Source organism: Salvelinus fontinalis, chromosome 18 (assembly GCF_029448725.1).
Source record: "Salvelinus fontinalis isolate EN_2023a chromosome 18, ASM2944872v1, whole genome shotgun sequence".
Classification (NCBI taxonomy): Eukaryota; Metazoa; Chordata; class Actinopteri; order Salmoniformes; family Salmonidae; genus Salvelinus; species Salvelinus fontinalis.
In genome coordinates this window covers 29322395-29339660 of record NC_074682.1, presented here as the reverse complement: position 1 = coordinate 29339660, position 17266 = coordinate 29322395, and the positions used below count along the sequence as shown (strand labels likewise).

General features: G+C 42.8%; 1 protein-coding gene across 1 annotated transcript; it reads left to right on the top strand.

The window, feature by feature from the left end:
• Positions 1-9160: 9160 nt before the first annotated feature.
• Positions 9161-16397, top strand: LOC129815252 (uncharacterized). The gene is made up of 2 exons (XM_055868867.1): positions 9161-12239; positions 14093-16397. The coding sequence occupies exons 1-2, from the start codon at positions 10209-10211 to the stop codon at positions 14285-14287; spliced, it is 2226 nt and encodes a 741-aa protein (XP_055724842.1). The 5' UTR covers positions 9161-10208; the 3' UTR covers positions 14288-16397.
• The last annotated feature ends 869 nt before the right edge of the window (positions 16398-17266 follow it).

Genomic DNA, 17266 nt, shown 5'->3' with positions numbered 1-17266 from the left:
GGGTGTCTGTAGACTCACCGACGGTCAATCGTCACTGGACACTGTATCCATGGGACTGTACTATATGGACTTATTGTTAGGCAGGCTGGCCTCTGACCACCATAAAAAGGGATAACTACGGACCATGTGACCAGAAGGGAAGATTACCAATCTGTATCTCTGGTGACTCTGACTACCAGAATACCTTTTTCTGGTAACAACATGGCCTCCCAAGACCAGGTCACGAGGACCATGGGAGGAAGCAGAAGGCATTGCTACTCATTGAAAACATGGAGAGAATCTCAATTGCATACTCCTCTTGTCCTCTCTCCTCATCTCCTTCTCTAAACCCATTGGATGAGAAAGCCAGAGGTCCCTCCCCTCTGACCTTCTCCTCCAATGGGTTTTGAGAAGTAGGTGAGGAAAGAGGACGCGAGGAGTATGCAATCGATATTCTCTCATGGACCACATCTTTATCTAGGGCCAACAGATAGCCGTCCGTCTTTTCGCCTGATGAAAAAGACTTTGAAACAGGTTTAGTCCCCTTGGAAGTCATGTATTTCAAAAGAAAACTTTAAGTTTGGTTGTGTGGTATATGTATATTTTCATTTCTGTGTACCCCAGAATTATGTAAATTGTGATATGTGAATTATGTTGGGTCAGTCTTTCTGATTTGAGAGAGGGAATGAATGCTTTTGTACTGTTGTGGTGTAGAGATGTACAGTACCCACTGGACCTGCCTATGGTATGGGTCTACCCAAACACGTTATGGTGTGGGTCTACCCAAACACGTTATGGTGTGGGTCTACCCAAACACGTTATGGTGTGGGTCTACCCAAACACATTAAAGACTCTTTTTTTGTCCACTCAGTCAGTGACTGTAGCTACTCTACTGTAGAACTTGTTGGACCGTGTGTTTGTGTCTTCCATTGTTGAGTAGCTGTTGTTAACCAAGCTGTACCTAAGCTTCATTTGCCTATTTGATAATCGCTATTTGCATTTCAAATGTCTTTCAAATGTCTATTTTTAGCTTTTATCAATACCTTCACTAATATTTTTTGCATCAGTGCTTCTACACAACACATACGTGAATGTTGGGAAAATCTAACTGTTTGCTGGGGCCAGAGATGCACTGTATATCACAAAGAAAATGCTCTTTCAAACACAAAACTGAAACACCATTTAACTGCACCATTAACTGAATCCAGTGGACATATTGCACTTGGATTTATTTCTCTTGCATTTTTCACTTACATTGGACTTTCATGTTGTTTCAAACTACAAAGGGATCCTGCCTATGTATTATCCAGTACTGTAGCTATAATAGAAAACACAACAGCACACTGACAGGATAAGGGCAAAACAAGGATTGTGTGTGTGATTTCATACATACCAGGGAAAAAAACTCAACTACATGTACCTACAGCAGCATTGCTCTACCCATTTGTATCTTGTCTTTGGGAAGTGATTTGTCATTTTCTTCTGTAAGAGGCTTACACACTGGTCCTGTTTCACTCTGGCAGACAGACACTGTGACCTCTCGCAATGTAAAAAGTCACTTTTCATTGGAATAAACTGCTTGTGGGCAGTGTACTATATCCACACATAATCAATGTCTTAATTCACAGGTGAGAGGGAAAGATCAAGATTAACTCATGAATTAGGGCTAGGAGTTTTGACCTGACCAAGAAATGACCTGACCATGAAAAATTGCCAATACCTAGGACCAGGTTAATTCCTGGTCCAAGTCACTTGGTCTGGAAAAAAAACAACTTCTGGTCATATAGTTTCTCTGTGAAGGAAGTATCTCAAATAGAGCAGTTATTGGTAAGATATCATAACATCTTGGTGTCTGACGTTTTCAGATCACAATACAATTACAGACAGGCTAATACAGGTTAAGGCTGGCTTTCATAGGTGCTGAAATGTAACATGTAAAATGGAATATTTAGATACTATTTGGTTTGGTTTCCTTTGACATCACATACTGTTCAGCATACTCTGCCTAGGAGTTACTGACCAGTTCACCAGCCCTGTACAGTTATTTATTAATTTATGTCTGATTTAGCACATGAAGAATTGATAACATGTTTATTTTCCAGTTCATTCATGATTCATAAAGAGCACAGTTTTAGAAACAGGGATAGGTAGTCTGAACAGTTGTGTGTTGAATGACTAGAGGTTCGCCTCCCTGGGGCTAAAGAGCAGTAATCAAACAGCACTGGTATGCCTAACCCGGAACAACCAGTTTAACCACTGAACTCATTCAAAAACAACACATTATTTGACTGCCTTTTGAATGTGTCTGGTGGATATCTGCCTCTTTCTGTTTGGTTTCTAGAACATGAACAACATTTCCTCTGAGTTTCACAGCAGTCTGGATGGCTGCACTGTAGCTTTAGGCTCTGCAGTGTGAAGTTACAAGGTAAACTATATGATGGAAAGAGGACTTTCTCCATGTTGAGAGTGTAGGTGTTTGTTGTGTGCTATAAAGCTGATGACAGACATTGAAGTGAAAGTGTCTGATTTATTTTATGTGTGTCAGTTGTACCACTTTGGGGGAAAGGAGACTTCCTCGTCTCCTTTCCTTTCTGGTCTTGATACTGTAGCTAAGAGGAGAGTCGTATAGCTCTGGATCTCTATACAGTATATTACTCTGGCTAAAAGGGATATGATCAAAATATTGCTCTTGCCTCTCATGTTTAAGTACAGACCAGTGATTATGAATGGAAGGAGACTGGGAAAGGGGTTCATTTGAAGGCATTGGGACTCCCAAACCTAGCCCCAAGCCCCTAGCACCTAGCTGCTATGTACTAAGTGTAGATCTGAAAGGATATGAAGCAATATGGTGATCATTTCACCTAGTTTACCAGGAGGCACCTGTCTAAATCTTTTAGATCTATGTGAAGTGCCTATCTGGTAGGGACTAGGGGTATGGGTCTATTTGGGACTGGGTAAGGGTTTTACCTGGATCCTTCCAGGTCAAGGGACTGAACTCTGACCTCTATCATCCTGGGAAAATGGGACAGAATGTACATTTTTAAAATGAACTGGATCTTGTGTACTGTAAATGTAACGGATGTGAAATGGCTAGCTAGTTAGCAGGTAGCATTTCAATCAGTTACGTCACTTGCTCTGAGACTTAAGTAGTGTTGCCCCTTGCTCTGCAAGGGCCGCGGCTTTTGTGGAGCGATGGGTAACGACGCTTCGTGGGTGTCAGTTGTTGATGTGTGCAGAGGGTCCCTGGTTCGCGCCCGTGTCGGGGCGAGGGGACGCCGTAAAGTTATACTGTTACATAAATACTGAGAATATCATTAATGTGACCTATTTCTTTAATTCAGTATATAGTTCTAGTTGTTTTTCTTAATTTTTGACCATGTTATGTAATATAATTTGCACTAAATATCAAAATAAACTTGAATTGAAAAGACGTTTGTGTATTTTTGTGAGCGTAGCCGATGCGTGTTTCATTTGATGAAAGCCCCATGTAAGATTAAGCCACTGACTCAGAAGCTTTTGTCAGTAACATTCCAAATCATTGCACCATCTTGTTTTTATGGAAATAACATTGAAATATGTCTAATTACAATGGAAACCTAACTATTTGGTTTATCTGTTCATCTCAGTGTAGCTCAATGGCCAGACCCTGATAATCATGTTTACTTTGAGGCAGGGAGGATTTGTCTCAGTCAGTCTGCGTACCTCTGTGTTCCATCACACCCATCCACCCAGGCCTCTATCCTGTCCCCATACTGAGGTAACAATTACATTAGATCAGGCTAAGTGTGAATCACCCTGGGTTAACCTATGTGGGGAAACAAGGCTCATCATTGCAGGAGTGTTGCTCAGACAAGATCTGCTGGCTAAAGCTAAGAGACCACAGATGACCACATAGAAACATAAACACAGATGATGAGAATCTACAGTAGAATATTAATTTGAGCTACAGCAGGAAAATGATCCTGCATCAACAGGAAACATGAATTATGTGGATTATAATTAATGGACATTTTTGTATGGGTTGATATATTTTCGTAAGGGAAAATCAAACTTCAGCCTTTTTATTATAAACCTCAAATACACTACACGTTTAAATGTCCTGCATTGCAGGAAAGTTCTCCTGCAACAGGGTGGACAAATTAAGATCCTACCTCTGTATGGAATTCGACCGCTAGGAGTCAATGCCCCATACCAGTGTTATACTATATATGAGAAAGATTCAAATTACAGTCTGGTATCTAGGCACTCTTATAACAAACTAGGGCCCCCCAACTGAAACAACCAATCAACTGTCGTGTCTTTGGCATCATTAAAAGTGAAGACTGTTATTTTATTAAATCAATTCTCTGGAATTATTATTACGTGATTAAACTAATAATGTAAATGTAATTAACTAGGAAGTCGGGGCACCACGGAAAATCTTCAGATTACAAAGCAATAATTTTCAGAATATAACTCTTCAGATATTTTAATATCTGATCAATTAGGCTTCTATTATGGAATTATTCTTTACCTCACGTCAGTCCCATTCCAAACGTCGTAAATTGTTGCCTATCTGCTTGGACCCAGTCTTTACTATAAATCGTCCATACACCAATTGACTTAATAATTTATTTACTGACTAACTAAATAATCACAGAAATGCTTAAACAAACAAACAGTAGATATGTTACTAACAAATTATAGGTAAGATTCCCTAGTGGGCTAAGCCGATATGACGGCTTGGTGGACAAAGGGAAGTGGGTGTGGACTGAGAGCGGGAAAGACAAAATGGATCACTATACATAGTTGATAATTATAATGGTTGAACGGCTAATCCTAAGCACATGAACGCTCACTCATTCGGGAATAATTGCAATCAATATATATTTACGCCCATGTGTCTTAATCTTCCCTGTTGGAATCCGGTCCGTCTGCTGGAGAGTCAGTTCATCCCAGTCTCTCTCTCTTTCTGTTTCCCTGTTTTCGTGGTTAGAATGGATACTTCAGAGTACCATTCAGAAATGTTCTCATAGATAGATGTTTCAGCAGTTGTCGGTATTCTCGTCTCAGGTTTACATAATTTCTAGCTGCAGACTAGTAATTAGTATATAAGATTTGCTCTTATTCTGTAGCGATCTATAGTCTCAGAATTTAACCATTTCCAGCCGTGTAGCCAATGCTCCACGTGGTATGGTTAGGAATTGAATAACTATTCGCAATCACAGCTCACGCTGTGGGTTTGCTTAGTCTAAACTCAAACCTGTGCTACCTTAGTTTACGCCGAGATATGCGTGGTCTGAAGAGGATTTCCTCAGGAGGGTTTTTTATTTGTAACAGTAGAAAAGGTGATTCTATCACGCCTGATCATGTCTGTGCTCACGGGGGTGGGCCAATGACTTACTTAAACTTTAAAGGGAATACAATTCTCTCATATTAAAGGTTCAACATCGCATTACACCATTTCACAAATAGTTTGATCTTTACTCATTCCTTTTATACAAGAATTAGAAACAAACCCCATAATTGAGAAATGTACCCATTCAGACATATAGTGATGTGTGTTTCCTGTCTTCTCTGAGGTCACCGAATGAAACACTCGTCATACCCGTCCCTTAAGTGTCCACGGACCATTCCTACAAGTGGACATTTTGTTTCATTTTCCCATTTTGGGGATTTAGGAGTTCCGCCACGTGGAAACCATGTGTTTGATGTATTTCATACCATTCCACAGATTTCCCTCCAGCCATTACCACAAGCCTGTCCTCCCCAATTAAGGTGCCACCAACCTCCTTTGATTTGAACCATGCGATATACAATGCCTTGCAAAAGTATTCATCCCCCTTGGCTTTTTTTCCTATTTAGTTGCATTACAACCTGTAATTTAAATGGATTTTATTTGGATTTCATGTAATGGACATACACAAAATAGTCCAAATTGGTGAAGTGAAATGAAAAAATTACTGAAAAGTGGTACGTGCATGTGTTTTCACTCCCCTTGCTATGAAGCCCCTAAATAAAATCTGGTGCAACCAATTACTTTCAGAAGTCACATAATTAGTTAAATAAAGTCCACCTGTGTGCAATCTAATTGTCACATGATCTGTCACATGATTTCAGTATATATATATATACCTGTTCTGAAAGGCCCCAGTCTGCAACACCACTAAGTAAGCGGCACCATGAAGATCAAGGAGCTTGCCAAACAGGTCAGGGACAAAGTTGTGGAGTACAGATTAGGGTTGGGTTATAAAAAAATATCCAAAACTTTGAACATCCCACGAAGCACCATTAAATCCATTATTAAAAATGGAAAGAATATGCCAAGAGAGGGCCACCCACCAAAACTCACGGACCAGGCAAGGAGGGCATTAATCAGATAGGCAACAAAGAGACCAAAGATAACCCTGAAGGAGTTGCAAAGCCGCCACAAGGGAGATTGGAGTATCTGTCCATAGGACCACTTTAAGCCATACACTCCACAGAGCTGGGCTTTACGGAAGAGTGGCCCAAAAAAGGCCATTGTTAAATAGAAAAGTTAGCAAACGCGTTTGGCGCTCGCCCAAAGGCATGTGGGAGACTCCCCAAACATATGGAAGAAGGTACTCTGGTCAGATGAGACTAAAATTGAGCTTTTTGGCCATCAAGGAAAATGCTGTCTGGCGCAAACCCAACACCTCTCATCACCCCGAGAACACCATCTCCACAGTGATGCATGCTGTGGGGATGTTTTTCATCAGCATGCACTGGGAAACTGGTCAGAATTGAAGGAATGATGGATGGCGCTAAATACAGGCAAATTCTTAGGGGAAACCTGTTTCAGTCTTCCAGACATTTGAGACTGGGATGGAGGTTCACCTTCCAGCAGGACAATGACCCTAAGCATACTGCTAAAGCAACACTCGAGTGGTTTAAGGGGAAACATTTAAATGTCTTGGAATGGCCTAGTCAAAGCCCAGAACTCAATCCAATTGAGAAAAGATTGCTGTACACCAGCGGAACCCATCCAACTTGAAGGAGCTGGAGCAGTTTTGCCTTGAAGAATCCCAGTGGCTAGATGTGCCAAGCTTATAGAGACATACCCCAAGCTGTAAAAGGTGTCTCTACAAAGTATTGACTTTGGGGGAGTGAATAGTTATGCACCCACAAGTTCTGTTTTTTTGTCTTATTTCTTGTTTGTTTCACAAAAATATTTTGCATCATCAAAGTGGTAGGCATGTTGTGTAAATCAAATGATACAAACCCCCCAAAAATCTATTTTAATTTCAGGTTGTAAGGCAACAAAATAGGAAAAATGCCAAGGGGGTGAGTACTTTCGCAAGCCACTGTAGGCAGGCTATTACTATTAGCTATGTTTGGAGACAGTGTGTCTGTGTTATCATATGGACAATATTGCACAGTAAAATTTAAGGATGTCCATACAGTACCTGCTGCATTGTATGTTATACATCATGACTAACAACATAAGTATTTTGGGAATCAGGAGCAAAAGGGACAGTCTCTCACAACAATTTAGCTGTATACAGTGCATTCGGAAAGTATTCAGACCCCTTGACTTTTTCCACATTTTGTTACTTTACAGCCTTTTTCTAATATGGATTAAATAAATAAAAATCCTCATCAATCAACACACAATACCCCATAATGACAATGCGAAAAACAGTTTTTTAGACAATTTAGCAAGTGTATTAAAATTAAAATAAAAACACCTTATTTACATAAGTATTTAGATCCTTTGCTATGAGACTCGTAATTAAGCTGAGATGCATCCTTTTTCCATTGATGAAATTTGTCACATGCGCCGAATACAACAGGTACAAAAATGCTTACTTACAAGCCCTTAACCAACAATGCAGTTTTAAGAAAACACCCCCAAAAAGTAAGAGATGAAAATAACAAATAATTCAAGAGCAGCAGTAAATAACAATAGTGGGGCTATATACAGGGGGTACCGGTGTCGAGGTAATATGTACATGTAAGGTAGAGTTATTAAAGTGACTATGCATAGATAATAACAGAGAATAGCAGCAGCGTTCCAGAGGGGGCAATGCAAATAGTGGGTATCCATTTGATTAGCTGTTCAGGAGTCTTATGGCTTGGGGGTAGAAGCTATTTAGGAACCTCTTAGACCTAGACTTGGTGCTCCAGTACCGCTTGCCGTGCGGTAGCAGAGAGAAAAGTCCATGACTAGGGTGGCTGGAATCTTTGACAATTTTTAGGGCCTTCCTCTGACACCACCTGGTATAGAGGTGGCAGGAAGCTTGGCCCTGGTGATGTACTGGGCCGTACGAACTACTCTAAGTAGTGCCTTGCGGTCGGAGGCCGAGCAGTGATGCAACCCGTCAGGATGCTTTCGATGGTGCAGCTGTAGAACCTTTTGAGGACCCATGCCAAATAATTTCAGTCTCCTGAGGGGGAATAAGTTTTGTCATGCCCTCTTCATGACTGTATTAGTATGCTTGGACCATGTTAGTTTGTTGGTGATGTGGACGCCAAGGAACATGAAGCTCTCAACCTGCTCCACTACAGCCCCATCAATGAGAATGGGGGCGTGCTCGGCCCTCCTTTTCCTGTAGTCCACAATCATCTCCTTTGTCTTGATCATGTTGAGGGAGAGGTTGTTGTCCTGACACCACACAGTCAGGTCTCTGACCTCCCTATAGGCTGTCTCATCGTTGTCGGTGATCAGGCCTACCACTATTGTCATCAGAAAACTTAATGATGGTGTTGGAGTCGTGCCTGGACGTGCTGTCATGAGTGAACAGGGAGTACAGGAGGGGACTGAGCACGCATCTTTACTTTTACTCAAGTATGACAATTGGGTACTTTTTCCACCACTGGTAGCCATGCAAAAACCTGTAACTGGAGAGCAACACAGAGTGGAACATGAACTTGATTCTCAACACACTAGTAGGCCTATATAATCCCAAGGGTTAATAATGTATATATATTTAGAAAGACTGCCAAATGCATTCGACTCCTGCAATATTTCTAACTATTGAGTTTATCTTGAAACCCAGTATTGTGATATCATTTGTGTGAACTATCACCATCTCAACACCTGTCACACTGAGCTTTTTCCATACACTGTAGTATGCTGCAGGAGTCAGGATATTCACTTCCATTATATGACAGGGTAATTTCGTGTCATGTCATGCATAATCGCCATGTGGATTGCTGACGATGGTAACTGCGACGGTCCCTAAACATTTCTACAAGACCTCTTTCACGACACCCCCTACATTTTCTGATGAAATCCTCTTCTGAAAAGTGGGCAGAGGAGTCGACCGACCGTACAAGGAATCGCAACCATGATTGTAAAAAACAGAAGTATCGCACTGAAGTACTATAACGTGCTTGTCTATTTAGTTGATATCTATTGAATATTATATTTCTCATACGGATGCATTCCATGATTTTATTGTAATGAATTGTTGAGCTTCGTTGAAGTCTCGGATCAAGGTTTGCAACTGCGCTGTCGCCTGGTGCTACGTGCGAGAATCTAACCAGCTTTTTCTCCAACCAAGACCAAGATGGATTGCATATCTTCGTTTATCCTGCATTTCTCCACATGCTATGACTCGCCAAGGCTTTGCTCACTTTCTACCTTCACTACCCCTGTTTGTACGATACTTACCGCGCGAAATAAGTCTAACCACCACTCTCAGGAAAATGTCTCCCATACCATGGACAACATGGACGATGGTATTCGCTTGAACAGGAGGGCTAACCGGTATGCTATTGCTAGCCTTTCGGTGTAAGAAGCTGGATAAGGGACAACGGTAATGGATGTTTCACCTGTAACTATGGACAGTGCTCTGGAGTGCACACCAAGTTATGTCTCGAATGTGTCTCAAATCTCAAATGTGTCGCTAGCAACTTCCAGCGAAACGAACAGCTCTCAAAATCAAGATTACGTTAGCTAGCCAGGTAACAGCTGTTCAAACTAGCATTATTAGCACTAGTTAGCTAGATAACGAACGTTAGTTCTTGTTATCCTTTATTGCCAGACTAAAGTTTGATTGGCATATTTATTTTGGCAGTCTAGTTAATACACGAGTTATTAATATATTGTGAACTAGCTACTATATGTCAGCGTGTTAAATTGTCCTACACGTGTACGTTAGTTAACTAACCAAAAAGCTTTAACAAACTTCCCAGCAGGAAGCTGTCAAGCGGTATTCTTGATCGAAACTTTACTAATGTATCTTGCATAGTGACTATTTGTTAGCCACAAGCCAGTATTGAGAATGTTTAGAAACATGAATCGCGAGGAACACTTTTCTGGTGTGAAGACGCCTCCATCCACTCCCGCCGGGCATGGAGTGGCCTCTCTCCGGCAACCAAACCAGGAGCGCTCGTGGATGGGCATATTCTCCGCGGTTTCTAGGCCTGCCCTGTCATTTCTGCAAAAGTATATACCATGGCGCCCTAGTACTCCTGCCCTGCCTGACAATGTGACAGGGTGGGTCAGTGGGGATTTCAAAGATAACTTTGTAGAGGCAGAAAGCACATTTTTAGGACAACTGGACGACGTCTTGCCTGGAACTCAACACCATGCACATCATCTATCGTACCTGCAATACCAGCATGGTGGCCCTGGGCTAGTAGCGTCAGGTAATAGTACTCCGAGTTGGTTGACAGCAGATTCTCTTTACGAGTTAGGGATTCAAAATGCTGCTGAAATGGACTTAAATATAAGGCAACAAACTCCGGTAGGATACCTCGCAATCGCGAGAGGTTTTCTCAGTCATGTTTTGTTGAACGCAGCGTCGGCTCAGGAAATGAAACACACGGAGCAAGGGCATGTACTCGGTGGGAACGGTTGGTCATCTGACGCAGTGTCAGCCAGAGAAAATAGTACCGCTGGTAACTGGTGGGGTGGGCTTTGGGGAACCAGTAGCGCTCAAGGGTGGCTGTCAAATTTGTCTTGGAGAAAAGAGGGCACTGGGGAAAACAACAGTAATGGTCATTGTTTTCAACCAGAGTGTGGTACAAAGGCTAGAGTTACCAAGCCAACAGGGCTGTTTGCACAGATCGATGATAGCGAATCAATGGAAGGCAAAAGCACTGGCGCCTCCTGCAACAAAGAGGAGCCAACTGACAATGGAAGCCTTCAAACGGCCACCTGGTCAGAGTCTCTCCCTTTCCCTGACAGTTTCTCGTTAGATCACCGGGAAACAGTCGGTAACAGTGATCATCTTGTCAGAGTTGGAGCTGTCACTGCCTGCAGTGAGGTGGCAGTTTTTACCCCTGACCAGGACAATGGCTATTCCAGTCTGGAAGAAGGACAATCCACCTCCAGACTGTACATGTTAAGGCCTCCCATTGAAGAGCTACAGGGGATCACAGAGATGAAGGAAGAGACCATCCCATCTGACACACCAACACAGGGGAGCTCTGGAGAGAGTGGACCAGAGAGGGATGCATCCAATCAGAGAGAAGTGGGTGAGACTGCTGCCACTGGAGGGATGGAATTAGAGGAGGAGGAAGAGATTGAGGACTCTGACTTCTCAGACTCTGAGGAAGAGAAAACGGCGGCTGAGGGTCCATCGGTGTCTACCACCGCTCTGCCCCCCTCCACCCCCCAGTGCAGTAACAAGGCCATCGCCTACATCATGGGCAGCCCCTGCAGCGACGACAGCCAATCAGACGACTCACTCAGTGAGGAGGATGACGATGGTTTCGACAGTGAAGGCTCGTCAGAATTCTCCAATTCCGAGTTGTTGGATGACGATGAAGAGGAGGGTGATTCTGAGACTGAAAGACTGTGGAACTCACTGTGCCAAAGCAGGGACCCCTACAACCCCCAAAACTTCACTGCCCTCCTTACCACCCCCAAGACCATCCACTCCACCTCTACAGCCACCACAGCCTGCTCCACTCACACCTCACCCTCAGAGCAACCTCCCTCTCCCCTCTCTTCTTCCCCCTCTCCTGCGGAGGAGTTTGGCTCAGAGTCCAGCAGCAGTGAGGTGGATGAGGCTGAGAGCCTGAGGCTGTGGGACTCCTTCAGCACCACCTCAGACCCCTACAGCCCATTCAACTTCCAGGCCCTGCTCAGGACTAGAGAGCCAGTCTGGACCAGGGCAAAAGCAGGGACAGGGGCGTGCTGTAAGAAGAGCAGCAAGACAACCCCCCGTCATGGACAGGGCCAGGGACAGAGCCACTCACCCCCCCAGTACAGGAAGGAGGAGGCAGAGGAGAGACTGGACAGTGGCTTCTCAGAGATCCTTCCCACCCCAGAGATCACCACCACGGCCTGCGTCACAGTCAAAAAGGTCAGTATTGGCGACTTTCTGGTAGGCCTAAAGAAAGCGCCACACACCTTGATATTCATATGTTCCTCATTCTGTTTTTACAAAATGGGAGGTCTATTCTTAAATAATATCAGTCACATTGTCATCCATGGGCATTGGTCACTCACATGACTGTAGTAAAATGTGAGAACCTGGCAAAGACTCCTAAAATGATTGATCTTCCCACTCAGCAGTTAACTGCTGGAGGCTGTTTGTTAATGAGTAGCTGAAGAGGAAGCATTGTTTTATCTCCTGTGGTGTACTTATACTGCATCGACATAGTCTGACGGGGCCAGCGGGTTTTCCGGACCCCGTGACTGACGTGAGTTTTTCTACATCACTTCGGCTCATGTGGTCTGGAAAGACGTGTACGTTCATTAAAAATTAATAATAATTGGAGCTCATTGTTCAAACTTCTTATCCGACGTGGTTATCACACAGTTTTTGTGCTGGGTTGTTGTGGGAAAATTCAAACTTTACCACATTCTCTAACTGATGGATTTAGAACTTTGGAGTCTATTACTCACTCAGCATACAGAAAGGGGAAGAGGGACTGACTGCATTTGCTGTTCTGTTTTTATGTGTTAGTATTCCTGTCTGACTGTGAGTGATGGAAACCTATGCAACAACCCTTTCCCCCGCTCTCTTGTGACTCGCTGGTGTAAGAGTCCCATATCTGTACCAGGGAGACCAGAGTCGGAGAGGCTGGGTGCACTTAGTGAACCTCTACAGCTCTGTATAATGTAATAAAACATTTTTCATTATAGACATTCCCATTGAAATGTGCTGAAATGCTATGAATGACAAGTCACTCATAGAGCTGTAGCTAAAGCAGCACATTGTCTGCTGTTAGACAGATGTGAGTGAAGGCTGTAGCTAAATCAGTAGTAATACTCTAGCAGTACATTGCTGTGAAACGTGTCTGTCCCAGCCAGTGGAATGGAAGATAATCAGCATGAGAGTAGACCTAGTCATCCACGAGCACAGTCCCACGGCTGTCTTTGATATAGTCTGGCTGTATTTTCCATGCCCTTTGTATTACATTATCCTCCTATTAGGAGCACACAACTGCCATGTTACTTAGCAACGGAAATTGAATTTCTCTGAAGCCCTTATATTTTTATTTCTCTGACTCGGCGCGCTGGCTCATAACGTTATTGCAATGCTTCCACAACGTTCTCCCAACCCTTCAGCCCATGCCGAGCAGATGTCTTCCGTCTGTAATAACCTCCACTCTGATGGTGTATGATGGTACTGGTAACCTCAGGAGGCTGCTGCTTATGGAGGACATTTATTGTCTCTGTGATGAGCTATGGGGCATCCATCACACAGCCAATCCCCCCCCCCTTTTTTTTTTCTATAACTTTGCCTCTCCTGGTCTCTGCCCAAACGGTTGCAGCTCTAGACGTGTAGTGTTGCCTCCCAGTGATGAGCGATGGGTATAAATCTAAATCATTTCATTGTCACATTACGAATGCTGCTTAGAGGGCCTAGTTGAGTTTCTTAAATTGATTGAGTGAAATTTGAAAAAATGCAGAGAGCTGTGGAGCAAGTGTGTTTTTCATTATGTGTGTGAATGTCGGTTAGGACTACCGTTTAAAATGGAAGTGTCTTTTGTTGTTGACATAATTGTAGGTTTCAGTTTTGGATGCTTTATGCACTGCAGTTTCTCCTTTCAGAATATTGAGGTGATATTGAGTTGACCTAGTTTTGTCAAGCTGAAATGTTGTCTAGTGAGTTTGAATGTACGCAGAAGTAAACTTTACATCTGGCCTGCAGGTGTTTCAGTGAGAAGGTTCTAGTCTGTGGTGATGTATGTAGTTCTCTCTCTCCAGGTTGGTTTCCGTGATGAGGTGGATGAGTTTTACGCCAGCGAGGACGATGAGGACAGGCGTGGGCCGTGGGAGGAGCTAGCCAGAGACCGCTGTCGCTTCCTCCGCCGTGTTCAAGAGGTGGAGGAGAGCATCGGCTACGTGTTCAGCTCCACCTTCCGCCTCACCGTCTGCCAGAGACTACAACACCACAGCTGACCCCTAACCTCTGACCACTACAACACAACTGATAGTAAATCCTGTTTCTCTGTGACCCTCTAACACCCCTCCCTGTCCCTAAATCCTATTTTCAACAGACTGCATCAGAACTTCTTAGTCATCCCCCCTACCCAGTGACCCCCCCCCCCAACTCCCAAACCTTCAGACTGGATGTGCAGAAAATACCACTTCAGAGCTATTGACTAGACCAGTGGTTTCCAAACTGTGGGTCGGAACCAGGGGTTCAGGTGGGTTGCTTGTGCGTTACAAAAAATATATATACTTTTTTAATGCATTTTTGGGGATGGGAAAATCTTTCTTTGTACACTTAAACAACTAAATAGAAAGTGCGTACAAAAGATAGTGGACCTATATATTTTTCCTCATAAAAATGGCTTAAAATATCATTTTTAATTTCAGCTTCAGTAAAAAAAAATGTGTAGACTTACAGGAAATAAGCTTTAAAACTGCAACATTTTTTTAAATTATTTTTTTCACCGTTCAATTTATGGAAGTTAAAAGTTTGGGAACCCCTGGACTAGACGACATCCCCTCAGCTCTCTCTCCTGACCCCTTACTGTCACTCTGGGGTGTTGAAGTCTTGATAATACAGACTTTCTCCCTTTCTTCCCACCCGCCTCCTGATCGTTTGCTGTTTTGTTTTAATCTCAGTGGAGTGATTACCTAATGTAGGATATGATTAAGGGCGACTGCATATTGCTAACTAGGAGGTATACATCTAATGTAAAGGTACAAGGGCTTACTGGATGCAGTGGGACAAACCCAGTCTAACACAGAGCAGCTATTCTGCTGAGCTGAGTAACCTGACTGGAAAACAGAACTCTACACAAGACACTTCAGCCAAAAGTGTCTTTTGTATTTCGTTTTAAAATTGGTTTTATTATTTTGTCCCATTGATTTAAACTGCGCTTTTGGCATTGCTCCGTCCTTCTCTCTGACACATCCATCTGGGTCTCTGCTCTCAGTAGTGTTCTCAGTTTCATGTCATTGTGACCTGAACCCAGGCATGGTCACTGTTTAAGAGGTTCAGCATAATCCTACTCAGCACCCACAGCCAAGTGTCACACTGTTCTCTGAAGCTGGATTGGGTTTAAGAGCTTTTGGAATGCAAACTTGGTTTTTAATGAAATGTTATCTTCCTGTAAACCATGACATGCAGAGTACACACTATAATTGACAGTGTTCTATTTGATTTGATCCTACGCAGGGGTTGTAAACATACAGTATGAAGTGTAAAACACTTCAAAACACTCCAACTGTATTGGTGGTTAGTGTTAAAACCAAGCCTGTGTTGTTGTCTTCCTGGTTTGTCATTTCGCAGGACCGAGTTTGGGAAAGCCTGATTCAGCAGTCGCTTTTATTGAGAGTGACTTACAGGTATTTATTGCCAAACAAGCAGGTATTTCTAGTGAACAGTCAGAGATCCTCTGACTATTTCTGGGCTGAAGTGAAGGCTATAAGGGTTAAGTGGAAGTATGTGCATGATCCTTGTCTTAAGTATCCTCCTTTCCTCTATCTACTTCCCTCACTGTGGTTCCCAGAATAAACAATTGCTTTAATCTATCTACAATTTTCACCAATAGACCTTCAATAATGCTTTCTCAAATGTAAAGCTTGCATCCATCAATGGTCATCTTGGAAAGGAGATGTGTTAAGGAAGCCCTTCTCTAGTTATAACACATCTTAAGTGCTTTTCGTGAGACCCAAATTCACTGAACTTAAACCTCTTACCCCTGCTATTTAACCCTGTGATGCCTGTACGGACCCAGTGTTGTGTATCTATTGTTGAGGGGTTAGTGTCCCTGCTGTGGATAAAGTGTTAACCTCTGTTGTGACCAGGTGGGAAAAAAGCAGGGATGTGAAACGCACGATATTCTGAAGTGATTCTCATAATGAAAAAAATACAATATGAAAGCTGTGCTCGGATCTGAAGAATATAAACTCTTTAACTTGGTGTTATTTTAGTCAGTAAAATTAACATGAAATTGTTTTATTTTTGTAAAACATTTTAGAATGAGTTAGTTGCGCTGCATAACTTATACATTTTGAATTCATATTCATTGAAAATAAATCAATATTGAATTATGAATGCGTTTCTTCTTGTTTCTTGCCCCATATTTCCCAGCAAATAATTTCCTCGTCTTAATTTGTTTGACTGTTCATGATTTTAAAATGTGGTTCGGGCGCAACACCGAACTGGAGGGAGGGTTGTGATGATCATCATAAAAGGGCACTTGACCCCAAACTGGTACGGCACCATTAAACAGTGTCCAAAACATTAAGAACACCTTTCTTTTGCTCTCAACAGCCTCAATTCATGATGGCATGGACTCCACAAGGCGTTAAAAGCATTCTACAAGGATGTTGGCTCCAATACGTCCCACAGTTGTATCAAGGTGGTTGGATGTACTTTGGGTGGTGGACCATTCTCGCTCGATACACACAGGAAACTTGAGCGTAAAAATAAAAACAGAGGAGTTGCAGTTCTTGACACAAACCGGTGCGCCTGGCACCTACAGTACCCTGTTCAAAAGCACAAAATCTTTTGTCATGTGTTGATACCATGCTGTGTTACGTGTTGCTGCCATGCTGTGTTACGTGTTGCTGCCATGCTGTGTTACGTGTTGCTGCCATGCTGTGTTACGTGTTGCTGCCATGCTGAGCCGTTGTCTTAGGTCTCTCTTTATGTAGTGTTATGGTGTCTCTTATTGTGATGTCTGTTTTGTCCTATATTTATTTATTTTTCAAATCCCAGCCCCCTTCTCCGCAGGAGGCCTTTTGGTAGGCTGTCATTGTAAATAATAATTTATTCTTAACTGGCTTGCCTTGTTAAATAACACATTCACCCTCTGAATGACACACATACATAATCCATGTCTCAAGGCTTAGAAATCCTTTAACCGGTCTCATCCCCCTTCATCTACACTGATTGAAGTGGACTTAACAAGTGACATCAAT